The sequence below is a fragment of the Balaenoptera musculus genome, chromosome 13 (genome assembly GCF_009873245.2).
Source record: "Balaenoptera musculus isolate JJ_BM4_2016_0621 chromosome 13, mBalMus1.pri.v3, whole genome shotgun sequence".
NCBI lineage: Eukaryota > Metazoa > Chordata > Mammalia > Artiodactyla > Balaenopteridae > Balaenoptera > Balaenoptera musculus.
This window is the reverse complement of record NC_045797.1, coordinates 44,434,774-44,462,046: the sequence shown is the minus strand read 5'-3', so window position 1 is coordinate 44,462,046 and position 27,273 is coordinate 44,434,774. Positions and strand designations below refer to the sequence as shown.

At 44.3% G+C, this 27,273-nt stretch overlaps 1 protein-coding gene across 7 annotated transcripts in view; it reads left to right on the top strand.

Annotated features, from left to right (window-relative positions):
• Positions 1–27,273, top strand: part of SPTBN1 (spectrin beta, non-erythrocytic 1) — a 195,189-nt gene that overhangs the window by 101,451 nt on the left and 66,465 nt on the right. For all 7 annotated transcript variants that reach the window (XM_036872638.1, XM_036872639.1, XM_036872634.1 and 4 more), the window contains one exon: positions 24,780–24,931. In XM_036872638.1, coding sequence (XP_036728533.1) covers positions 24,780–24,931 — 152 coding nt within the window. The remainder of the gene's footprint in view (positions 1–24,779; positions 24,932–27,273) is intronic.

Below are 27,273 nucleotides of genomic sequence, written 5' to 3'. Positions count from 1 at the left end.
CAGCCCTGAAGTAGAATTTTGGAGTTAGAAGTCTGATCTTGACTCCTTGGTACAGGCTATACAGAAGGGAACCCTGGAGCAATTTTCAACAGCGATGGCATTACCTAGGAGCATGACGTTGAGCCCAAACCCACGTTTTAAGTTCAGATTGTTGGAATTTGCTGATTTTCCTTGACTTTTAAACATTTTCAGCTGCTGGAGCATTTGCTGCTGTATTTAGGCCAAGTTGCCTTTTGTTCTGTGATTTCCAACGTGTGAATAAAGTATATAATCCCTGTTCCTGGTTCGGCTGCTGCCAAGAATATGTGAAGACTTCCAGCTGCTATTCACATTTTTTTCCAGGCCACCTTTTGAGTCTCCCTGTGGCAGATAGAAAAATAGGTTTTAAGAGGGACACCTGTTCATCCTTACTTGTTGTTATACCCTAAAAAACACAAGCTTGATTTTGTTTGCCATCTATTGTGTTGTGAATTTGGCATAAGAGAAGCAAGTCATTTATGTTTGTTTATACCCCATCTCGTTCGAGAAATGATTTAATTTGGCTTAGGCAGGTGTCTCCTGATGGTTTTGTGTGTGTGTGTGTGTGCTGTGCATGTGTGTGTGTGATGATAAGTCTGCTGCTGCAGAGTCTGGAATCACAAGACTCGTCATGGGATCGTTGGGTTGGTGAACTCTAGGTTTGCTCTCTTCCTGGGCGCCTCTATCTAGAAAAACGTGAATGTCTTTCGTCTTTCTTGGGAAGGTCTGACATTATTAGACTGAAAGGTGCCATGTCACTGCTACATGTTTTCCCCAAGAAATTTTCTGTTGGGGGTGCTGTAGAAGAACCTTCCTGTGTGGTGAGTGTGTATGTTGTAAACTCCCATTTTGATCTCTTTTGAGAGTAAAGCTTTTTTTATGATTTTTATAGTTCGACTGATCTCTTTCACCTTCTCTTTGAGCTGCAGTGTACTTAAAATGTAGAAGGAGCATGCAGTCAGAGTGAATTATAGTAGCTTCCATTCAGCATGGGGTGCCTCACAGGTGTAAGAATGTCACCCAGAGGGAGAGAATACAGGATTATCAGTTACCATTTTTTGAGATTGATTCTGTGGAGATGACAGCTAGTGTGTTTGTGATTGTGATTGTGTTTGTGTTTGTGATATTATATGCTGTATGGGTAAACCATATCATATTATCACAAACCAGGGTTTCTAAAAACACCTAACCCGCCATCTTTCACATTTCACACGGAGGGTCTGTAGCACCCAATGAGGGTTGCTTCTTCTCTTTACAGTAGGAACAGCACAGTAGACAGGAAACTACTGCTCTCCTAATACCAACAACAGTCTGGATGGAGCAGATCCTCACTGGCTGGGGCACGTGGCTCCAGGTGGGGCACATCAGGGGAGTTGAGCGCTGCTGCCCAGTTCTGCTTTTGAATTGGGAACACGTATCTGCTGTGTGGGGTTCTGAAACGCACCTTTGTGAGTCTCTGTAACTCCTGACTGTTGACCTTTGGGTGTAGATAGAGTGTCAGTCTCGGAGGGAACCAGTTCTGGCCACTGCATGAAGACTTAATGACTGTATTGTGTGTTAGAGCTTTTGAGAAAGTACAATGTGACAGAGATCCTAAAACTGTAAAAGTAAGTAACCTCAAGCAGTTGACTGTATTTAGTTTGGAAACAGGTTATAAACCCAAAGCTCTGCTGAACGAATGAGCGTTTCTTTTCTTCTTTCCAGGCCGGAGTAAAAGTTGCTGGCGAGACCTGCTCTCTGGTGTCGCTAGGACAAGCCTGTATGACCTTCTTCATGTCAATAATTAACAGTGGAATATTTTCATTTATGCTACGGCCATATAAGAAAGTGGTTTCCAGGCTGGTTCTGACAGCCTCTGGCCCAAGGGGAAAGGAAGCTAATGCTGAAAAAAATGCAGGCTTCCCCCTAGAATATCCTCTTCATGGCAGTGATGGCTGCAAGGCTTCTTTTCTTTGAAGTAAACACCCAGCGTGTGAAGGTTACTCTGGGGTGACTTTATTGTTACATAAGGAGTAGATTTTTGCCTCTTGCTGGTGTGCTGAGTGGTGGAGGTTAAAGGTAGAACTTTGTGTGGAACTAAAAGGCACCTGAAACTGTTAGAAAACCGGCAACATTTAGAGGCTTCTGGCCCACTCTGGCCGAGCACTTTTCACTTTTAAGGCCTACACTGGCTCTTCCCAGCCTATTTCTTAAGTACGTAAAGAGCAGATTCACCCACATTATTGGGGAAACAGTTTGAAGCACAGGCCTTGTCAGTTGGGAAGATCAATATTATTGCCATCAGCTGCTTATTTGTGTGTTTGTGTGGAGGGGAGAGATTATAATCCCAGTATCGTCAGATTTCTCTTTGAACAGAGAAAGTTCCCTCCCTCACTGTTTCTTGACAGAATGAGAAATTTGCTGCCAGTAACTAGTTACTTCTGAAAGAATTTGGGTTCCTACTGTGCAGTTCTTAAATGATGATCCAAGTGCAGGATGTAGAGCAAAAAGAGTTGTCCGTTGTCATTAAGTGCTTCTCCTTCATAATTAATAACCTTCTAAATATTCTTAGTATTGGGGAGCAGGGGACGCTCAGAACTGAGAATCCTCAGCAAGGTCTTCAGTGAGACACAAGATGGTGACTGTCCAGCTTGCCCAGGATGTGGTCATCCTTTGATGCCGACAGAATTTGGTGTCGCTCCCCAGGGAACCGTGCTGGCCCTGAGCAGCCACGGCCTCTGCGCTCCCACAGTTACTCCTTCGCAGCTGGAAGCCAGCGTTCATGCTTTGGTTCCTTTGCCTTTGTAAAAAAAAAATTTATTTGCCCTGGGACCACTTGGAGGCTTTTCAGGAATTTTCCTGGGGGCACAGCCCCACAGTTGAGGAAAACTGTCCAAGGCCTGAGCTCATAACAAGAATAAAACCCTTTTTCCCTTGTCAGTACTGCTTCCTCTTCACTGACTAATTAGCCAGCTGCTGCAGGTCTCATTACACTTCATTAATTCTGAGCGTCATCTGCCTATTGGAACTGCCTCAAGATAAAAAGGGGACACTCAGCTGAACATTTTTGTTGCTGCTGCTAATTACCCCAAGCTATATTTTTTTTTTATTAATTAATTGCTCTACTTACTTTCAAATCTGAATGAAGACTTTTCCCCATGCCAGACAACAGACATTTCACTCTCCCCTGGCTGCAGAGGTGCTGCTCTGTGGTTTGGTACATGGAGTGCCTATAATTATCAGGGCCAGGAATAGGGTGGCTCTGGAAACCAAGGTAAAAGAAAAACACACCTGGCAGTCTGGCTGTGTATAACCTAGGCTTGTTCAAAGTTTTCAATTGATATTGATGCTTTTTTAAAAACAGGTACAATCTTAAATGATCTCATCTGTTTGTTAAAATACATGATGGTAAAACAGTTACAAAGCTAGTTTTCTTGACTCAGTGGTTCCAGAGTCTAAAAAATAATTGAAACGGGGGTCAGGATAGGAGAGAGTCATGGACATTTCTATGCTGTGGCTAAAGGTGATGTCTGAGAAGGAAAGTGTTGATCTTGGGTTTGGATAGGTGGTGACCGGGAGCAAGGTGAATTACACTTCTCCCAGGTGTGAGGCAGGGGAGAGGAGCACCTCCCCTGATGGGACTTGAAGAGAGACCCTGATGGAATTGAAAGAACAGTTGAAAAGCTGGAGGGCTTTCCGATGAGGCCTTCTGCTATCACTGAATTATAAGTAAAACGGTTGGTTTTAGAATTGTCAGGAATTAAGGTGCTTGGAACTAAGAGACTTAGTTCCACGTGCTCCCTGTAGGTGGGGAGGAAGCTAATTTAATGTTCAGGCTTGAGCCCCGTTTCATATCAATTGCACCGCAGGGTCCGTGCCAGTGTAGAATTCTGTTTGGAGCCGTAGGGGCTGTGGCGTCAGACCTTGGGTCAGACTTCTGGGGCCGCGCTTGCCTTGTAGCCATGGCAAGCCACGGAACCTCTCGGAACCTTACTGTTTATTCTTAGGCAAGATACGTGTGACGAAAGAGTGCCTGCTGCACAGAGCAGTTGTGGGAATTAAATAAGTTTGGGTGAAGTGCTTAGAAGGGTGTTGGTCCCTTCTAGTAAGTGCTCCATAAACTCTTAAGTATGCGGGTGGATGTGGGAGATGACGCTGGAATTCCCCATGATTCAGGATCCCGTCCATGGAACTTGCCACTTGTGTAGCTGGAGTACTGGTGGACCAACCCCAGCAGGCTCTGATCCTCTCCTTGCTGCTGATTCATGATGTCTTCTTGAGTCAAATCTCAGCTGTGAAGCTTTGACCGCTTGACTCACCTCCACTTGGTTGATCCCTCTGTGCTTTGTTTGTTCCTCATTACCGCACAATATAATTACCTGTCGTCGAGGGTGGCGTGTCATTAAACTGTAAACTGCTCCAGCATCTCTCTTTATTTCCCATCGCTTAGTACAGCGATGTACAAACATTTTTTAAAAATGGAATTTGTTTTTCCCCTAGATTAAATCTGAGGTGGGATTCCAGTAAATAAAGGGTGTAAAATGAAGTGTTTCTGACCAAAGTACAGGTGAGAAGGTGGTACTTGGAGCCTGACCTCCAGGAACCTGGTTTGAAAACTGCTTCCCTAGACCTCAGTGTTTCTTCAGTGATTGTCACTTATTTTTGTGTTAATAGCCTCAGTTCCACGTCTATTGAAAGGAAGTATTAATAGTCATTTGCCTTATTTTGCTTATAAGTGTTGTATAAGGTTAAATACTGATTTAGTATTCTCCAGAAGAAAGACATGAAAATTCAGGGTGGCATTTTATTTATTTTAGAGTACTCATTGAAGACAGCATTTCACATATGACCTCTTGTGGTGCCCTGGGAGACTTTGTTTTCCTCCAGTGAGTGCCCTTTTTATTCGTGCTCGTCAATCTCAGACCCATTGGTGAACCTTAGTTCTCTTATCAAATAAAAATGAATTGTCTGTTTTCCCTTCAAATAGAAATGCCCTTTACATATTTAAAAAATGGTATGTGCTCATTAAAGGAAAAAAAAAAACAGTAAACAGTGCAGAAATACAGAAGCGGAAATGCCTTCTGCATCTGCTCCTACTCCCTTGGGACAATTAGAGTTAATAGTTTGGAAAGTATCCTCCTGTACTTTTTTATGTGATTACTTACATTGAAATAAATAAATAAATATTCATAGGATCATACCAAATATATATATATATACTATTCTGTAAGTAACTCTTTATTCATTTCCCTTACTCTTTTTAGAGTGTACATACTGTTCTTTCATATGAATGCATCTTTTTTTTTTTTTTCTCTGCTGCGCCGCATAGCATGCGGGATCTTAGTTCCCCGATCCGGGATCAAACCTGTGCCCCCTGCAGTGGAAGCGTGGAGTCTTAACCACTGGACTGCCAGGGAAGTGCCTGAATGCATCATATTTTAATAAATCAGTATATTAATATATTTACTTGTTTCTGGTCTTTTTATGTTGTTCTCGCTACCTATTTTTTACAATTATTTTAAAAATCTGCACTTCATATCCTGTACATCTTTTTTTTTTTAAGGTTTGTGCATTTTATTGAATGTGAGTTATAATTCAATTTTTAAAATTTTTTTATTTTTTTGAGGTGATACCTCATTGTTTTTTTTCCCTTGAATTTTATTTTATTTTATTTTTTATACAGCAGGTTCTTATTAGTTATCCATTTTATACATATTAGTGTATATATGTCAATCCCAATCTCCCAATTCATTCCACCACCACCCTCCCCCCACCCTCCCCCCTGGTGTCCGCACACCTGCTCTCCACATCTGTGTCTCTACTTCTGCTGTGCAAACTGGTCCATCTGTACCATTTTTCTAGATTCCACATATATGCGTTAATATACGATATTTGTTTTTCTCTTTCTGACTTCACTCTGTATGACAGTCTCTAGGTCCATCCATGTCTCTATAAATGACGCAATTTCATTCCTTTTTATGGCTGAGGAATAGTCCATTTTATATATGTACCACATCTTCTTTATCCATTTGTCTGTCGATGGGCATTTAGGTTGCTTCCATGACCTGGGTATCGTAAACAGTGCTGCAATGAACATTGGGGTGTTTGTGTCTTTTTGAATTATGGTTTTCTCTGAGTATATGCCCAGTAGTGGGATTGCTGGGTCATATGGTAATTCTATTTTTAGTTTTTTAAGGAACCTCCTTACTGTTCTCCATAGTGGCTGTATCAATTTACATTCCCACCACAGTGCAAGACGGTTCTCTTTTGTCCACACCATCTCCAGCATTTGTTGTTTATAGATTTTCTGATGATGCCCATTCTAACTGGTGTGAGGTGATACCTCATTGTAGTTTTGATTTGTATTTCTCTAATAATGAGTGATGTTGAGCATCTTTTCATGTGCCTCTTGGCCATCTGTGTCTTCTTTGGAGAAATGTCTATTTAGGTCTTCTGCCCATTTTTGGATTGGGTTGTTTGTTTTTTTAATATTGAGCTGCATGAGCTGTTTATATATTTTGGAGATTAATCCTTTGTCCATTGGTTCATTTGCAAATATTTTCTCCCATTCTGAGGGTTGTCTTTTCGTCTTGTTGATGGTGTCCTTTGCTGTGCAAAAGCTTTGAAGTTTCATTAGGTCCCATTTGTTTATTTTTGTTTTTATTTCCATTACTCTAGGAGGTGGATCAAAAAAGATCTTCCTGTGATTTATGTAAAAGAGTGTTTTTCCTATGTTTTCCTCTAAGAGTTTTATAGTGTCTGGTCTTACATTTGGGTCTTTAATCCATTTGGAGTTTATTTTTGTGTAAGGATGGTGTTAGGGAGTGTTCTAATTTCATTCTTTTACATGTAGCTGACCAGTTTTCCCAGCACCACTTATTGAAGAGACTGTCTTTTCTCCATTGTATATCCTTGCCTCCTTTGTCATAGATTAGGTGATCATAGGTGCGTGGGTTTATCTCTGGGCTTCCTGTGCTAGTCTATTGATCTATATTTCTGTTTTTGTGCCAGTCCCATGCTGTCTTGATTACTGCAGCTTTGTAGCATAGTCTGAAGTCTGGGAGTGTGATTCCTCCAGCTCCGTGTTTTTCCCTCAAGATTGCTTTGGCTATTCGGGGTCTTTTGTGTCTCCATACAAATTTTAAGATTTTTTTGTTCTAGTTCTGTAAAAAATGCCATTGGTGATTTGATAGGGATTGCACTGAATCCGTAGATGGCTTTGGGTAGTTTAGTCATTTTCACAATATTGATTCTTCCAGTCCAAGAACATGGTATATATCTCTCCTTCTGCTTGTGTCATCTTTGATTTCTTTCATCAGTGTCTTATAGTTTTCTGAGTACAGGTCTTTTACTTCCTTGGGTAGGTTTATTCCTAGGTATTTTATTCTTTTTGTTGCAGTGATAAATGGGATTGTTTCCTTAACTTCTCTTTCTGATCTTTCATTGTTAGTGTATAGGAATGAAAGAGATTTCTGTGCATTAATTTTGTATCCTGCAACCTTACCAAATTCACTGATTAGTAGTTTTCTGGTGGCATCTTTAGGATTATCTATGTATAGTATCATGTCATCTGCAAATGGTGACAGTTTTACTTTTTCTTTTCCAGTTTGTATTCCTTTTATTTCTTTTTCTTCTCTGATTGCCGTGGCTAGGACTTCCAAAACTATGTTGAATAATAGTGGCGAGAGTGGACATCCTTGTCTTGTTCCTGATCTTAGGGGAAATGCTTTCAGTTTTTCACCATTGAGAATGATGTTTGCTGTGGGTTTGTCATATATGGCCTTTATTATGTTGAGGTAGGTTCCCTCGATGCCCAGTTTCTGGAGAGTTTTTATCATAAATGGGTGTTGAATTTTGTCAGAAGCTTTTTCTGCATCCATTGAGATGATCATATGGTTTTTCTTCTTCAGTTTGTTAATATGGTGTATCAGGTTGACTGATTTGTGTGTACTGAAGAATCCTTGCGTCCCTGGGATAAATCCCACTTGATCATGTTGTATGATCCTTCTAATGTGTTGTTGGATTCTGTTTGCTAGTATTTTGTTGAGGATTTTTGCATCTATATTCATCAGTGATATTGGTCTTTAATTTTCTTTTTTTGTAGTATCTTTGTCTGGTTTTGGTATCAGGGTGATGGTGGCCTCGTAGAATGAGTTTGGGAGCGTTCCTTCCTCTGCAATTTTTTGGAAAAGTTTGAGAAGAATGGGTGTTAGCTCTTCTCTAAATGTTTGATAGAATTCACCTGTGAAGCCCTCTCGTCCTGGACTCTAGTTTGTTGGAAGATTTTTAATCACAGTTTCAATTTCATTACTTGTGATTGGTCTGTTCATATTTTCTGTTTCTTCCTGGTCCAGTCTTGGAAGGTTATACCTTTCTAAGAATTTATGCATTTCTTCCAGGTTGTCCATTTTATTTGCATAGAGTTGCTTGTAGTAGTCATTAAGATGCTTTGTATTTCTGAGGTGTCCATTGTAACTTCTCCTTTTTCATTTCTAATTTTACTGATTTGAGTCCTCTCGCTCTTTTTCTTGATGAGTCTGGCTAAAGGTTTATCAATTTTGTTTATCTTGGTATTGTTTTTTTTGTTTCTATTTCATTTATTTCTGCTCTTTATGATTTCTTTCCTTTTGCTAACTTTGGGTTTTGTTTGTTCTTCTTTCTCTAGCTCCTTTAGGTGTAAGGTTAGATTGTTTATTTGAGATTTTTCTTGTTTCTTCAGGTAGGATTGTATTGCTATAAACTTCCCTCTTAGAAGTGCTTTTGCTGCATCCCATAGGTGTTGGATCATCATGTTTTCATTGGCATTTGTCTCTAGGTATTTTTTGATTTTCTCTTTGATTCCTTCAGTGATCTCTTGATTATTTAGTAATGTATTGTTTAGCCTCTATGTGTTTGTGTTTTTTATGTTTTTTCCCCCCTGTAATTGATTTCTAATCTCATAGCGTTGTGGTCGGAAAAGATGCTTTTATGATTTCAGTTTTCTTAAATTTACTGAGGCTTGATTTGTGACCCAAGATGTGATCTATCCTGGAGAATGTTCCATGAGCACTTGAGAAGAAAGTGTAATCTGCTGTCCTATATGTCCTGAATGTCCTATAAATATCAATTAAATCTATCTGGTCTCTTTTGTCATTTAAAGCTTGTGTTTCCATATTAATTTTCTTTCAGGATGATCTGTCCATTGGTGTAAGTGAGGTGTTAAAGTCCCCCACTATTATTGTGTCGATTTCCTCTTTTATTGCTGTTAGCATTTGCCTTACATATTTAGGTGCTCCTGTGTAGGGTGCATGTATATTTATAATTGTTATATCTTCTTCTTGGATTGATCCCTTGATCATTATGCAGTGTCCTTCCTTGTCTCTCGTAACATTCTTTATTTTAGTGTTTATTTTATCGTATATGAGTATTGCTGCTCCAGCTTTCTTTTGATTTCCATTTGCATGGAATATCTTTTTCCATCCACTCACTTTCAGTTTGTACGTGTCCCTAAGTCTGACGTGGGTCTCTTGTGGAGAGCATATATATGGGTCCTGTTTTTGTATCCATTCAGCAAGCCTGTGTCTTTTGGTTGGAGCATTTAATCCATTCACGTTTAAGGTAATTATCGATATGTATGTTCCTGTGACCATTTTCTTAATTGTTATGGGTTTGTTTTCGTACGTCCTTTTCTTTTCTTGTGTTTCCCACTTAGAGAAGTTCCTTTAGCATTTGTTGTAGAGTTGGTTTGGTGGTGCTGAATTCTCTTAGCTGTTGCTTGTCTATAAAGCTTTTGATTTCTCCATTGAATCTGAGTGAGATCCTTGCTGGGTAGAGTAATCTTGGTTGTAGATTCTTCCCTTTCATCACTTTAAATATATCGTGCCACTCCCTTCTGGCTTGTAGAGTTTCTGCTGAGAAATCAGCTGTTAACATTATCGGACTTTCCTTGTATGTTATTTGTTGTTTTTCCCTTGTTGCTTTTAATAAGTTTTCTTTGCCTTTAATTTTTTTCAAGTTGATTACTGTGTGTCTCAGCGTGTTTCTCCTTGGGTTTATCCTGCCTGGGACTCTCTGCGCTTCCTGGACTTGGGTGGCTGTTCTTTTCCCATGTTAGGGAAGTTTTCGGCTATAATCTCTTCAGATATTTTCTCGGGTCCTTTCTCTCTCTTCTTCTTCTTCTGGGACCCCTATAATGCGAATGTTGGTATATTTAATGTTGTCCCAGAGGTCTCTTAGGCTGTCTTCATTTCTTTTCATTGTTTTCTCTTTATTCTGTTCTGCAGCAGTGAATTCCACCATTCTGTGTTCCAGGTCACTTAACCATTCTTCTGCCTCCATTATTCTGCTATTGATTCCTTCTAATGATTTTTTCATTTCAGTTATTGTATTGTTCATCTCTGTTTGTTTGTTCTTTAATTCTTTTTTTTAAATTAATTAATTAATTAATTTCTTTATTTATTTATAGCTGTGTTGGGTCTTCGTTTCTGTGCGAGGGCTTTCTCTAATTGTGGCAAGTGGGGGCCACTCTTCATCGCAGTGCGCGGGCCTCTCACTATCGCGGCCTCTCTTGTTGCGGAGCACAAGCTCCAGACGCGCAGGCTCAGTAACTGTGGCTCACAGGCCTAGCTGCTCTGCGGCATGTGGGCTCTTCCCAGACCATGGCTCGAACCCGTGTCCCCTGCATTGGCAGGCAGATTCTCAACCACTGCGCCACCAGGGAAGCCCTGTTCTTTAATTCTTTTAGTTGTTTGTTCTTTAATTCTTCTATATCTTTGTTTAAACATTTCTTGTGTCTTCTTGATCTTTGCCTCCATTTTTTTTTCTGAGGTCCTGGATCATCTTCACTATCATTATTCTGAATTCCTTTTCTGGAAGGTTGCCTGTCTCCACTTCATTTAGTTGTTTTTCTGGGGTTTTATCTTGTTCCTTCATCTGGTACGTAGTCCTCTGCCTTTGCATTTTGTCTGTCTTTCTGTGAATGTGGTTTTTGTTCCACAGGCTACAGGATTGTAGTTCTTCTTGCTTCTGCTCTCTGGCCTCTGGTGGATGAGGCTGTCTGAGAGGCTTATGCAAGTTTCCTGATGGGAGGGAATGGTGGTAGGTAGAGCTAGGTGTTGCTCTGGTGGGCAGTGCTCAGTAAAACTTTAATCTACTTGTCTGCTGATGGGTGGGGTTGTGTTCCCTCCCTGTTGGTTGTTTGGCCTGCGGCGACCCAGCACTGGAGGCTACAGGCTCTTTGGTGGGGCTGGTGGTGGACTCTGGGAGGTCTCACGCCAAGGAGCACTTCCCAGAACTTCCGCTGCCAGTGTCCCCGTCCCCATGGTGAGCCACAGCCAACTTCCGCCTCCACAGGAGACCCTCTAACAACAGCAGGTAGGTCTGGCCCAGTCTCTTATGGGGTCACTGCTCCTTCCCCCTGGGTTCTGATGCTCACACCGCCTTGTGTGTGCCCTCCAAGAGTGAGGTCTCTGCTTCCCCCAGTCCTGTTGAAGCCCTGCAGTCAAATCCCGCTAGCCTTCAAAGTCCGATTCTCTGGGAATTCCTCCTCCCGTTGCCAGACCCCCCAGGCCTGGAAGCCTGACGTGGGGCTCAGAACCTTCACTCCAGTGGGTGGACTTCTGTGGTGTAAGTGTTCTCCAGTTTGTGAGTCACCCACCCAGCAGTTATGGGATTTGATTTTATTGTGATTGCGCCCCTCTTACCATCTCATTGTGGTTTCTCTGCTGTCCTTGAATGTGGTGTATCTTTTTTGGTGAGTTCCAGTGTCTTCCTCTCGATGATTGTTCAGCAGTTAGTTGTGATTCTAGTGCTCTTGCAAGAGGGAGTGAGCGCATGTCCCTCTACTCCTCCATCTTGAACCAATCTCCCTTCATATCCTGTACATCTTTATGTGCAAGTATTTCTAGAAAGTATCTAAGGTGTGATTGGTAGGTGGAGAAAATGCATTTTAATAATTTTGATATTGCCCACTTACCCTCCCACCAGCTACATACTAGTGTGTCCATTTCTCTGTGTCTTCAGACAAGATTTGTTTTTCAAATTCAAGGAACAGAGTTTATTTTCGCCTACTTTCACCTAGTCCTGGAAGTGGAACTTTTGCTGTCTGACGCCCCAATGGAACCTCTCTGGGCCTCCAGCCCTTCCCACTCAATTCCAAGATTATTATCTTTATAGAGGCTGTTGAGGAGGAACTGCCAAGGACTTTATGAAGCAATAAAATGTCCCAAAGAACAAATCAGCTATAGCAGTAGGTTTCCCAGGCCACGTCCAGGTAATAGGAGTAATACTTACCCTGTGACAGGCCCATTCCCCTACATACAGGCAAAACTACAGCAAACAGGGACTTCCCTGGCAGTCCAATGGTTAAGACTTTGCCTTCCAATGCCGGGGGTACGGGTTTGATCCCTGGTCAGGGAGCTGAGATCCCCATGCCTCAGGGCCACAAAACCAAAACATAAAACAGAAGCAGTATTGTAACAAATTCAGTAAAGAGCTTAAAAATGGTCCACACCCAAAAAAAAAAAAAAAAAACTTAAAAAAACCCCAAAAAACGAAACTACAGCAGCCAAGTTTCGCACACCTGTTGTTAAGCTCCCAGTTTTGTGGAGTGAGAGTTAATGCCTTGTTAGTGGGGGTGGGGGCCTGCATGGGGGGGTTGTGTACTTTGGGACATCATAAAGCTTCTGTGGGAAGACACTTACATTTAAGTTAAGCGGCACTGGGCAACAGGTTTAAGTTTCCAAATCAAACAACAACAGAAAAACCAATCTCCCCATTTATGCCCCGTTTTTGCGTTTTCACTTGAAAAAATTAAATTAAGGTAGATGACCAGCTGTAAGCTAGGAAGATTCAGTGTGATCCAGGGCACATCTTGTGCATTAGCTTCTGTAAAGCTATGCTTAAATCTTTGATGAGGGTTCCTATCAATGAGAAATAGGTACTGATTTAAAAAAAAAAAAATAGTATCAACCGTTCACTGTCCTGCCCTCCTTTGATTAGTGTGAGCCACCCACCTGTTGACTAGATCATTACAGGGGTTGACTCTGAGGTCATTTCCTCCTCCAGTTTTTCTGTCCTCCTTTATTAAAACAAGGTACTGTACATTGTGTACTTATAGAATCTGCCCGCCAAAACTCTGTGCCGCTTGGCTTTGTAAGAAATTTTGTGTGGCCATTTATTCTATGTGTGGGGTTGAGGAAAGCCACAGAGGAAGCTAGCAGAATTGTTGCGTATTTGATGCTGTGAGTGATAACTTTCTCTTCATTTTGACACCTTAAAAATAACTAAATGGTAGTTGAATATGGGTATCAATTATCTACTGCTGTGAATTTCCAAGGAATTGAAAATTGCTGGTGAACTTTTTAAAACTGAAATACAGTTGATGTACAGTATTGTTAGTTTTAGGTGTACTACATAATGATTTGACATTTGGGTATATTATGAAATGATCACCGTAAGGTAAGAACTCTTAATGCTTTTAGGTGCTCTTTCCAATGCCTTCATAGCGTTTACTCAATAAATGGTTGCTCATTGGTTGACAGATTGATCCAAGATGAAAAAAAAGACAGTAGACCTGTATGGCTGAATGTCAAATACTAGTGTGTAGACCATTTGCTCTTCTGTATGGAATCAATTTCCAGTGAAGTAGTTGGCTGAGTTACATATATAATCGAGGATTGGGTCAGCATTTATCATTCAGTAATTACTTCTTGGATGAAGGATATGCATCGTGAGAAGTGAAATTTTGGTTTGATGCATTGTGATATCATTTAGAAAGTAGTGCTAAGCTCTGAAATTATTTAGTTCAGTCCAGAGAGCAGGTCATCTTTATAACATTGTGCATTTTGTATTTTCATCTTGGCACAACTACTAGTTATTTCTGAAATCCAAGTGTAGTTTGGACACCTTTCTCCCAAACACACATGAAAGCTTGGGCTTATTTAATTTTGGAGTTTGGCGCTGAAGTTGAGAGACAGTCTTACTTAATTTATTCTGCCATTTCAACCCTCATAGTTTTTGTGGTGCATCATGGTTATTGGCAAGAAGGGGTTTAGGTGACTAATTTGTAATGCTCTCTAGGGCAGAAGCCAGTTTTAAAATTCTTTTGTTTCATTTGTTTTTAAATATAATTTCTCTTCTCATTAAGTGGAACCTTGTCATCATTATATAGATCCAAGTGATAACGGCATCACCGTGGCTTTCTTTGTTCCAAAATGCCAATCCTTTGTAGATTAAATTTACACACATAGCCTTATTTGGAGGACTTCCATGATATCTTAGATTTTCTTACATAGGTGCTTCAGTAATCAATTCATTCAGAAATGATTATTTTAGTAAACACTATACTATCCATGAAAAGCAGACAGCTTTTTAGGGTGACTTTTAGGTCTTTGACTGTTCCTTCTTGTTTGTGTGTCTTTCTAGTTTAAAAAAAAGAGTCCCTTGGATCTGAGCTTTTTGGACTCAGTGAATTACAGTTAATTTGGACAGCCTCATTATACAGGAGGGTTATCAGGAACTGTCCTGAGTGGCTGCAGTTGGTGCATTCATCTTGTTGGCCGCCTCAGCCTCTTTGAAAACACTGAGTAGTAAGTGTCCTCTTGCATCTTGAGTGTCTGACGGTAATGTGACTCTCGTGTATGAAAGAGAGTTCTGTTTTCCTCCCTGCACTGTTGACCTTAAGAATTCTGGAAGGCTGGAAAAGATAGAAAAATCATAAGCAAGGGCCAGGGCACACACTATTTGATTTTTAATATACTGGTTTAGACCAACTACATACAGTACACAGAACAGAACTGCTCCCTTTTTTGTTCATTGCATGAAAAAAGAGGCATAGTAAACTTCTCTCTCACCACCTGCACTTAATCCCGAGACTCCTATAATAAAAACCTACCTTTAAGCCCTTGAAAATGAAATACAGGATTTTGTCTTTACCAGTGAATTTGTGTGCCACATAATAGTCTGGTTTAGAGTATATTATTTACTGCTTTTTTAGTTGTTGCTTAGAAAAAGTAATACCACACAGACACACACCTTCATATATTACAATTAAAGTACCTTCATAAAGTCTTATCTTTAGTGTACCTATTATATTTGTTGCCCCTTAAAAAATTCTCTCCTAGTCTGTATTAATGTGAGCATTCTGCCATATAAGTTTAATAATTAAGGATATGGTATCTGTTTAGGTCCAAGCCTTTTCCATCTTTTGAGGATATTACAAATTACCCTCAGTCTACCTTGACTTAATAGTTCGTAGTCTTCCTTCCAGGGAGGATTGGGGAGGAGAGGTGGTGGCGAATAAAGTGTCCTTCAGGGTAGGAATTGAGGACCTGAAGCTTGTGTACCTGGAGAGGCGGGTGGGAAATCTGGTCTCCAGCCTCCTGGCTCTTCCTCATCCTTTGAAGGGGAAGAGAAGGTGTGGCCTTGAGTTCCGGGAGCCTGCGGTGCACATCATGCTTCGTCCCTCCTGACAGCTGGGGTAGCGCTGTTAATCCTGTTGTGTCGTGGTAACCAGATAAATACCCCTCAGCTGAGAGGGCCCTGAATTGTCCCCCACAGCACCCCGTGCCCCTACTGACCTGACATGTGGGCAGCGTCCTAGTGAAATAAAAAGAAAAAAAAAGCACATGTGGCTAGAGCACGTCACCCTGGCCTCATGTCCTTGAAAATGGAAGCTAACAAATAGGATGTGGGACCAATGACATTATAAAAGGTGTTTTAAACCAGGATTTGACAAACTTCTTCTGTAAAGGGCCAGATCGTAACTATGTTAGGCTCTGCGGGCCACGTGGGGCTCTCTATCTTATCTCCTCATCCTCCTCGGGGATGCCCCTCCCCGACCCTCAGAAGAGGGAAAAACCCTCTACCTCCCAGGCTGTACAGAAACAGACTATGTAACGCCCGAGTTTGCTGATGCCTGTTTTAAATTTCAGTCATGAAGGAACTGAGCTGAGATGGATGGCAGTGATTTTTGTGCTGTGTGGGGAGGTGGCATCATGTTTTCCGCAGGCACTGTTGGATGGGATGTGCGTAGGAGCTTCGGGATTCTTTAGGGTTCGGCTCCTGGGTGGGCCTTTGCTGGCTGTATGCCCTCAGGAGAATCCCTAGAACCTTTCTGGGCCTTGTCTAGTTAGAACTGACGGCCTCCACCAGTGCGTAGGAGCAAAGGAGGACTGACTTCATCCTTCGTCCTCCTGATTCTCCTTGGCTGCGGTTTCAGGCTGGTTCCTGCTGGCCTGTCCCACAGAGGTGGAGTAGCAGGGCAGCGGGCTCATGGGATGGTTTCCTGTCTGTGAAGGCATTTTGAAGCATGCCACCCATTTTCAGGCAAATGGAGCGGGCGGTTTCTGAATATTTCTTCCTGAGGTCCTGACTCTGTGTTTTAAGGCACTTAGTCTCCCCTCCTGGTTTGGGCATTGTGCGCTACTTCCTTCAGCCTCATTCTCATCGCAGAGGGGTCGGTGCTGTTGCTCTGCCGTGTGCTTTCGGAGCTGGCCCCCGTCGTTACCTCCACGTCCTCCACGGCCTCGGCGGCGTTGGTGGTTTGTGACCTTGAGGAGATAACCGTGGCAGGGGCGGCGGGGGGCCCTGGAGTGTGGCTTGCTTTCTCAGTTCATCACTGCAGGCTCTCCTCCAGAGCTTCCCCGTGCAGTGCCTTGGTTTCCACGCTGGCAAAGCAGGGGCTGTGCTGCTCCGAAGAAAGACCCTCTGGAAGCTGTGAGCCGGGCCTGCTCAGCTGACGTAAGCCGTGGGTGCCGGGTTACAGGGAGTTCATGCTTGTTTTATAGTTTGCACATCAGAGTGTTAAGTACGAGCAGAGAATTGCATGCTTGCTACACATGCATTTAGAACAGATGTTTACATGTGTTTTGTCCATGAAGCTGGCTAAACTGTTAGGAAAAGTATTTCAACTCAAGTTCTATTTATATACAAGTCAGCAAACATAAATTAAAGGCCCCCAGACTAATCCGTCACAGGGCCTTCAGTCAAAAGATTAGTTTCCTTCCTTTTGCTGCCTCAGGATAACAGTTTGATTCTCTATTATCAGTACAGCCAGTTGCCTGTTTCCGGTTTCCTGTTCTGTGTGTTTTGCATGTTGCTCTTGGGAAATGATTTATTTATTTTTTCAAGCCAAGGCACATATGGGGACTCCACCCTACTGTATTCTTTTGTTTTGAATTAGAATTCTTTTTTTTTTTTTTTTTACCAACTCAAGAATTGAGCTTTAATGGATAAATTGTTAAAATTAGAATAAATTAAGTCTTGTGACTATTGGCTTGTTTGGGTCATGTTAAAATCATGTTATAATTATACCCTTATATGTTTTGCAGCTTTGCACTCTTACTGTATGGGCGTGTGGTTGCCATTGCCCCCAAAACAAAATAAAAACAAACAAAATTTTGTGAAACTTTTTAGGTTAGCTTTGGATCCCTTTGAGTCTGAAAGACAGTACCACAAAATTGCATTTTTATCATTTATCAGACCCTGAAGAACAATTACAGTTCAGGTGTTAAAAGTTTTTAGTGACAGGCAATGATAAAGTTTAACCGCTTAGGGCCTGTCTATGTGATTTGGAAAATGTCTTTCCTCGTTAACAATGGGGGCCGCCATCAGCAGCAAGACTTATTGGGAGCCTATTTGTTGGGCACTGGAGGTTTGTTTATTCATTCAACAAGCGTGTATTGTGATGTGCGCCACCCCCCTGCCCCCTGCCCCACAGTCCCCAGGCACATGCTGAGGCCCTAAATGGATATAGAATTGGAGGCAGTTACAGGCTAGCTGAGGAGATAGGACACAGGATACATAATAAAAAGATGAGAGGGACAGAGACCTCATCCCACCAAGTGAGATCCTCTTGGAAGAACGACTCTTGGCCTGGGTCTTAAAAGAAGGGCGAAAGAAGAGCAAGTACGTTCCAGGTTAGGAGAATGGTGTAAGCAAAGGTGGGAAGAAGGAATGTGCAAGGTGAGAGTTGAGAACACGATGAATGAAGATCTGTTGGGTTGGATTGGAACACAGAGATGGGTGGGTGTCGGGGAAGATCCAGACGAAGCAGGTGCCCTGGGGGAGGCTGCTGAGGAGGCTTGAACGCCAGGCTCAGATTTGGACCCTCTTGTAGATGGCTGGGGTCCTTTGAAGGTGTTGGGTTCAGTGGTATAACTTTGAAAAACCACTGTTTGGGGGAAGACGACTATGGCAGTGATGTTTAAGCAGAGTAAGAATGGGAAAGGCAGAAGGCCGGGGATTTTAGTAACTGTTGGATGACGGGACCCGAAACCATCCTAATTGTAGTGAGTTTTTTCTTCCAAACACCCAAAAATACATTGTTGAAATCATTCTCTTGGCACCTGATCCTGTACTGTTTTGTAATATCTTTTGTTATTTCTTTAACTTTCCATGTAGAAAGTTTCCCCAGCTAGACTTCTAGTCCATTGAGGGCAGGAGAGCTTGTCTTATATAGAGAGTTCTGCATGCAGTATGCACTTTGTAAAATGTTGGAGTATTGTTGATTTAAATAGCCACTTGTGGGGATGTGTTCATGGGACACTTGCTTTACCATCTCCTTTTGATGTCTTTTCCGCTTCCATCCTTGTACCTCCTTTCCTTCTATGAACCCAACTCTGTACCTAATTTAGCTATGTGTTTATATGGAGAAAAAAGTAAGGGATTGCCAGCCCTTGCTTAAGATAGGCCATTTATCTTAGCACAATTGAGGAAGATCCTGATAGAAAACATTATTGGGTTATATCAGCAGCTTCAGACTGTTTGAAAAGTAGAAGAAAGATTTGCTCTCTTCCGCCAGGTATAAATTCAGTCTTTGAGGGAATAATAAATGGGGTCATTGGTCAGTTCCCGTTTCTGTATTTCCCTTATTTTCCATCCAGAGATGGTTACATGCCTTCAGGCCTTTCTTCATCCCTGGCCCCTGGCCCTTTCCATAGCTGGAGCTGTGGCATATGGTGAATGTGGTTATGTTTAGCATTCTGTACAGAGGGTGTTGCAGAAAGATACTGTACAATCATTTCCATAACACAATGCCCTTCTGTTCATCAAAGCTATTTCTGTATCCTGTAGCTTAACTCATGCTAACACAATGTTCATTTTTCCAGTTACAGCCAATTCTCCAGAGTAAGTAAGTTTTGAAGTGTTCCAGCCTTCCAATATTGATCATAGTCATTCCCTAAAGAGAAAGGAAGTTGATTATGTGCTTCTAGAAGGGGAGGATGGAGAGGATATTCACAGCCCTTTGGTTGATCCTAAGCAAGTACGGTTCTCTGTTCTGAATATCTCCTCCTCTTTCTGTAAGACGTCTTCTAAAAATTTCAAGTTAGGTATCACCAACAAAAGACAAGTGAGTCTAGATACTCAGAGGAAAGGATCCTAATCCTTCTTAGCCTAAACAGTGGAAGAGACAGAACAACACCCAAAGACACCCACCCGGCACTCCCAGTGTCACTGCTGGCTGGTGACACTGAGCAGCCCCCCACCTCACCAAGCCTTGGGCTTTGCTGGAGATCACGCTGGTGTCCCACCTCCCTGACGGAGTTGGTGTGCAGATCTAGTGAGCTTTGAGAAAGCGTAAATTGCTCTTCAGATGCATGATGGTGCATTGCAGGCACATCATCTTGTGAAAATCTGTTTTCGGGAAAGAGCACCATAATAGAAAGCCATTTATAATTCAGTCCTTCCAATCAGAGGCCAACGCAGATGTTGTCACCCATTCAAGGTTGGGTTTCTTGTTTGCTTCCCAGTGGTCCTCATTGACCAGGTGGTTGGCTAGTTCATGTCTGAGGCTGTGGAGCTAAGAAGACTTAGCTGGCTGGATCTTCACACTTGGAACGGCTCTGGTTCCTAGGTTCTCGGGGTTCCACGGACGTTCTGGGAGAATTTGTGGTTCTGGCAAACTTATTTTTGAGAGCTGCTTTAAGAGCCGTTCCTGACTACCACCCCTGCACTGACACACAAACTGCCTCACCAGGCTCTCTCCCGCAGAGGGCTGCTGGGTTCTTTTTGCCCTTTCCTCACGTGGTTCCCCACTTTTGTTGCCTCCGGACTGCTGCTGCTGTGGCTGCCTCAAGTCCCGGCTTGTATCGGTTAGGTGTGCGGTAGGTAGGCTTGTATCGGTTAGGTGTGCGGTAGGTAGGCTTGTATCAGTTAGGTGTGCGGTAGGTAGGCTTGTATCGGTAGGCCACCAAGAGGTGGCTGTGTCTTCAGGTACCATCTTGGGTTCCACGCTGCCCACCACATTGTGACAGTCATGCAAAGAGGGGTCGGTGAGGAGTGTTCACACCTGAAGGCCTTTACGTGGAGGAGTGAGGAGCCCTATTCTCTGTAGCTTCAAAGGTGGAGCAAGCTTCCTCGGCAGGTCACAGAGCCAGATCTCGTCTCGATGGAGACGGCATCCCAGCGATTGGAGCTACCCAGTGATGGAGTGGACCCTTTCACAAAATAAAGACTTGGGTTAGGATGGTGAGATTACGGGTGATTCTATATGTTGTATCATTGAAACTTTTTTTTTTTTTAATGTTGTGGTAGAGACGTTATTGTATAGTGACTGAACCTGGGCTTTGGAGCCAGCCTGCCCTGGAGAGTTAACAGATCCTAACTAATGGAGTAGTTAGGAGTGTAAAGCACACAGATCAGTACCAGGGACGTAGTAAGTACGCTGTGTATGCTATTATTATTTTAATAAGAAAGAACGAGTCGTTTTCTTTCTGTACAACTATTAACCTCCTGCTGTGTACACACACAGTTCCCCCCCTCCTTTTTTTGGAATTTTAAAATAGCTGGTCCAGGTGCAGGAGGAGGGAGTTTTTGCTTTTGGAAGAAAGCTGATTCAGATGACTTGTAAAGCCTTGTTTCACCCTGAGATGATATGATTCCATGATCCCTGGTAAGTTTCTTGAATAGTTTGAGTTGTTGAAAGGGCTGCTTTGCTGGGGAAAGGGAGAGGGAACCAAGGTATGAGAGTTACAACACGCTGGGCACTTTGACGTCCTCGCATTGAATGCCAGAGCAAGCTTTAGGTGAGTCCCTCCACATAAGTATCATGTGGGGGAGAGGGGCAAGTACAGCTGAAGGATACTCACAGGGAGCAGCTGTGGGGTCCCCGTTCCTCGGAGGCACCACTGCTGAGTTTGGGGCAGAGACGGGTGGGAACCTGCCGCAGCATCAGGCTCATCCAGGTGAATTCTCCTCGGGGGGAGATGCGGGCATGCTTTGGCTTGATTAACAGCAATACAAGGCCCTGAAAGGGAAAAGGAGGACAGAAATGGCACGGGGGACAGAAATGCCCATGTCACACTGACCCAGACCGAGCCCACCCCCGCGGTTGTCCTTCTGCCTTGCAAGGAAGGAGCCAGCTCTTTGTGGAATTGGATGGGCCTGAGGGCAGGGAGTTTCTGCTGCCATCAGCTAACAGGCACACCATCCGGATCAAAAAGCCTTTGATGCAGACGTAGGGAGTCATGAATGAATAGTACCCCAACTCGGGTGTCCTAATGTCAACTCCAGTTGGTGTAAGCCCAGAATGTCTCAAGCAGGGTTTCTCAACCCAGCTCAGGCACTGCTGACATTCGGGGCTGGATAACCCTTTGTTGTAGGGGCCGCCCTTCGCACTGTAGGGTGTTTAGCAGCGTCCCTGGCTCCTACCCACTGTGTGCCAGTGGCACCTGCCCCCCCCCAGTTATGACAATCAATCAAAAATGTCTCCAGACATTGCCCAGTGTCCCCTGGGGAGCAGAATTGCCCCCAGTTGGGAACTACTGGTCTAAATAACCAGATCAAGTGGAGCTTGTGAGGACTCCCAGAGCTGCTCATACTTGTAGAACTAGAAGGTGGGCGCTCTTCTCTCTGCTGCTCCCACCACCTCCTCACATAGCTCGGGCACAGTGACAGCAGCTTGAAGTTGGGAACACGCCTCTGGACTGTCTTCCATTGTCTGCGTCAAGGGCCTCCAGCTCCTCGGGCAGGCGTCTGGCCTGGCTTCACTGGGTTGGGAGTGGAGGGGTGATGTCACTGCGCCTTCCCAGGAAGGGTGGAACAAAGGACGGAGTCCCCAAGGACAGGCAGCCTCATCCTCAGCTGGCCCGCTGGGTAGGTTTTTTCCCTCCCTTTCCCTCCTTCCGGTTTCAGAAGCATTTGTTGTTCACCAAGTGCTCCATTGTAAGAGGACACGCTGAGTTGGCTGGGCTTTGTGTCTCTCGGCTGAGCCCATTTCCTGCCCCTTGTGTGTCGTAAGGGTGTTGATTCTGGTCCAGTCCCTGGATGGAATCTTCCATGCCTTTTCCAGTAAGCCCGAGGAACTTGAGACCTCCGTGATTTTTCTAGCATGCTCATGCTACCTGGAGCCTGCTCCTGAGGTGGGGGTGGGCAGAGTAGAGAGCTGGGAAGCAGGAGAGCAAGCGCTCATTCCTTCTGTTTAATTTTATTTTTGAACTTCTCTTCCTTCTCTTCTTTCCTCCCTTCTTCCAGGAGGTTCTGAGGACCCCGGCAGCCCTGGGGAGCCGTCCTCTCACAGATCCTCAGCCTGTCCTGTTACCACTCAGTTCCCTCTGCGCCACCCGTGGCCTCTTTGCTTGCTTGCGTCTTCATGGGGAGGAGGGTTGGGGTCAGCCTCCAGCTCTTCAGGACGGGGCGCTGTGGGAGCGCACTGTCTTTAGGAGGAGATCCTCGAATCTGCTTGTAAAGGAACCTGTTAATTCAGAAGCTGAAGGAAGCCGGGGGTGTTTCTGTAATGTGAGATTCACCCAAAGCAGTGACAGTTGGCTGGGGACACATTTGGTACTTGTTTATTTAGAAATAACTTAATCCAAGCAGGTTTTCATTTTGACCTTGTTCCCGTGATAGGCTGGGTGTGGTAGCGATTTGGAGCCCCAGACCCTTTAATAACAACCTAGGATACCCATCAAGGGCTTTATTAAAGACATTTCCAACTGTGTAGCACGTAAAAGATATTATAATTTAGAAAAAAATTAGTTGACCCTAAATGCACCTGAACCTCGAGTTACTTGCCATCTGTGACGTGTCCCTAGGAGAAGCTTCGTGTGTCTGTGTACTCTGCTCTGGACCTGCTCTTTCCAAACAGCCAACCTTCGGCCAAAAAATACAGCTTCTGTGTCGCTGTCATAAAGTTACCGTCCATCATGATGATTGTGTGATGAATAATGCATGGGATCTTTTCTCTGCGACCGATCATGATGTTATTGGTGCAGTGCCTTTTTCAGTCTGCACTGTGCCCCTCACTGCCTTTTTCCTTGTTCCCCCATCCTGCCCTTTCTGATCCCTTGCTTTCAGTTGGCCTTTGCTGCGAGGCAAGGCCCTCTTTCCCTCTGGCGGGCTGTTCCCTCGGGGGAAGGCTGGGCCAGGAGGAGCTGCTGGCTTCGAAGGTGGGCGGCTGTCTTGGCAGGTGGCCCGGTGGCCTCACCTGCCAGGTTGGCAGCAGTAAAGGCTCATCTCTTGTTGCCTCTGCCTCATTCCCTCCCTGTGGTGGGTGGAGGCCTCAGCAGAGCCTTCCCTGCAGACATTCCCAGGATACCCTGGGCAGCCTGGGAACCCAGTACACCCAGGCCACCAAGTTCATGCCCCATCAGCAAGGGTGGCTTTTTAGCTGTCACTCAGTGATGCTGAAATACACAAAAAGTTGTTGGAGTCTGCTCCCTTTTTTGTAGATTGGTTCATAAGCATCTTGGTGGGTTTGGGCCTAACGCTGAAAGGAGGAAGTCTTGGGTCCTTTTAGGACAGATTTATGCTGATGGAACTGGAAGTGGGGTGAGTATGTGACCAAAGGGTAGCTCAGTAGAGAACAGTCAGGGAGTGTGAGTCGGTGGGTCCAGGGCACATTCTGTGGATCCCTGTCGAAGATCTTCAACAGCCTGCATTTAGAACACTCTGCAGAGGCAAGAAGATGGGAAGCCTATTTGTATGAAATGTGAAGGGCCGGTTCTAGGCACGTGTGTCTAGAGTTTTGTGCTTTGAATTGGACAGAACTTGATCACTGAGGCTTGAAAAACTTAATACTGTTTCCTGGATGATTTAGATGTGCAGCTACCCCACCTTGGACCATAAACCAGCAGTTGCATTTTCAAGGAATGGTTGAAGTTTGGAGATGATAGTCGTCTACTCACTTTACGGAAGGGAACACTGAGCCCAGGGTCTCAGCACATTTTTGACGAAACCTCAACCTCGGGCCCAGGCCCTGCTCTCCCAGTGCCTGGCCAGGTCTCCTTGTACTCTGCCATATTGCCCACCATTGTTTCTGCTGTTCACTGAACATCCCACTCAGCAGGTGAAAGGGTCATTGCAGATCAAGGTCATGAGTGAATTTATCTCGTCAGGTGTTGCCTGATCCTTTGTACCTGAGGGAAGCAATTTCTGGCTGTCTCCTGAGCTCTTCTGCCCCACGTCCTTCTGTGTACTGTGTGCGTCCCCCACACTGGGGAGGAATAATAGCTGACGCCCACGTTAGAAACTTTACCAGCCAAGTATTATACTATCGGGCAGGGCTGCAAAGGACCCCACCATGACCTTCTCTGTCGTGTTGCCTCTTCAGCAGAGGTGGGAGGAAATGAGATGAGTGCGAGCGAAGGATGCTCTGCTGGTGGTTATGCTTAGGGGCTCCAGTGTTCAGGGATTGTATGGTTCCTCTATTCCCGAGTTGCTGACCGTGCTTTAGAGGAGCTAAGGTTCATTACAGTTGAGTTTTGCTCTTCTTCCTTTGGCCAGTGTCTCATGCCCCCACTGACACACACCCACCACTGCCCAGGCTGTGGTTGGTGGTAAAGTGAGCTCTCCTCTGCTTGCAGATGAACGTGAAGCCGTGCAGAAGAAGACCTTCACCAAGTGGGTCAACTCCCACCTCGCCCGGGTGTCCTGCCGGATCACAGACCTGTACACTGACCTTCGGGATGGACGGATGCTCATCAAGCTGCTGGAGGTCCTCTCTGGAGAGAGACTGGTAAGAGGGGATGTGAAGTGTGGTGCACTGTAGGTGGGAAAATGTTTTTTTGAAAAATCAAGTGTGGAGTTGTCTCCTGTTGATTTCTGCAGTTAACGGTTGATATTTTTGAGGAGGAGACTCTTGATAAGTGAGATGAGCACGCTGGGGAAAGCTCCAGGGTAACATTCTGAATCTGGGTGATTTTCTTGAACTGTAGTGAAGCGGCTTCATTCTGGTTATTTGCAAGGTTACTACCTTTGGTCAGAAAGGTCTTGGCTGGTGTCCCCTGTTGAACAGGGCACGGTGCTGGAAATTTAAGGGCCAGCCTTGGGTGCTGGCTCCAGGATGTACCTGTATCCCTTGAAATCACGGAATAATTTTCAATTTGTGTCTTACTGATTCTCTGGAAAATCTGAGCTGCTGTTTTAAGGTGGCAGGAATTGAATTCAGTGGTCCCTGGTGTTTTTTTGGTTTCTTCCGTGCACACTTTTTGTTTTGGGGGTGGAGGGAGAGGCTGGTGCTGTGTCTCCTTGGAAACTTGGAGCTTTGATGAATTCCCCCGAGCCGCCTTTTTGGGCAGGGGAGTTGTCAGCCTACAGTGAAACTGTTCTCCCCATTCTGTTTCCCAGAGCTGCCATGGCTGTCTCTGATGTGACTTTTGTCTATGGACCTTAAACTGAGGAATCTTAAACCAGTCACTGTAACTGACCCAACAGGTTTTGTCTCGCCTTGGTGTGGAAATGGGTGCTGTCTTCTGCCAGAGCACAGGCGGTTCCATAGGTGCTGGTGGGGGCCCAGCCAAAGGCAGGCTGACGCCCAGGGATCGAGCCCACATCTGCCGTGACATCACCAGGAAAACATGATGCTGGTGGTTGGCAGGGCTGCCAGAAAGCCTCACTTTTAACTCGAGCTCCACCCTGTAACTTGACAGCCGCGGTGGGTCTGCATGCAGACCGACCCACACACCTCTGACCACAGGCCAGGGGCTGCGGTTGCACCCTGTCCTGTCATTAGCCCACAGGCAGAATGGCCCCTTTGAGCCCGGGTAAGAACATCAGGTTTCCCTTTCCCTGCCCCTCCGTTCAAGCACAGCCTCCTCTAAGAGACAGTGAAGCCCCGCCTCATCCTCAGTGCCTGTGGTCCACACGCTCTTTGTTCCCTGAGCGTGCACGTTTTGTTGCCTCGTTTTCTTGAGAGGTTGTGGGTCAAGCTAGACACGCTGGAGAAACAAAGGAGGCTCCTGCCTCCGTGACCGTGATGCTGCCCTGAAGGCGGTGTGTAAGGTGCAAGTGGGAGCAGTGGGTCCACAGGGGGAGGGCCGGTCATTTTGGTTTGTTTTTTTGACGTGAGTCTAGGCCAGAATTATTGTGATATTCATCTTTAAATGCAATTTTGGTAACCAGACTTTCTCAACCGCCCCACATTTTTTTCCCTTTTAATGTTTAACCTAGTATGATTGTCTATTGATTTTTGGTTTTTTTTGAATGATGTTTTGAAAGTAGCTAAAAAAAAAAAAATCATTAAAGGTCACCTGAAACTAGAAATTAGTTTGAACATTAATTTTTGTCCCAATAGGGTCCCGTCTTCAGGGCTGTGGGGAGTAAATTGTTCACCCTGAAAGGTCCATAATTCTTTCATACCAAGAAGATTGTGTCCTTGATAATGTCCACATAATAAACGGGATCAGACCCTTCGCCCTTTATTCTGGAAAGGGCAACAAAAACATTAGGGAGAAAAAAAGCAACCAGCAAAGCATAATTCTTGGTTGTTTGCAGATACCTCCCACTCCTCTGTTTATTTGCTGCCAGCAGTATATATATTTATATATATATATTTTTTGCAGTGACCCAGAGGCCTGGGAGAGTAGAGATAGAGAAGCATGAGAGGGCTGCCATCTCCATCCTCTCAGGCAGTCAGTGGCAGAAGCTGTGTTTAGCCATGACTTACCACTTTGTAAAACCCCAAGAGCCTTGACTTCTTTTATTTTCCTTTCCTCACAGCCAACTCTGACTATAGGTTGGGCAGTCTGATTAATCTTCTTATTCCAAAAGTAAGGATACCATAGATAGAGTGAGCTACAGCTCTTGTTCATTTGTACTGGAGATTTTCGGCCTCTTTGGCCCCGTGGTTTATTTGGTTCATGGAGCCTTCTGGAAGGGACACAGACCACACTCTGCTGTTGGCTGCAGAAGCTGCCAGGGACTCAACGTTAGAGACCCTCCCCGCAGGAGAGGACATCCATCCATGAGGGCTTACCCCAAAGGATTCTTGCATCTTCAGATTCCAAAACGAATGAGGTTGCTAGAGCTTCCAGGCCTGGGTAAATTTAATGTCCACAGCTAAACGGTTGTATCATCAGA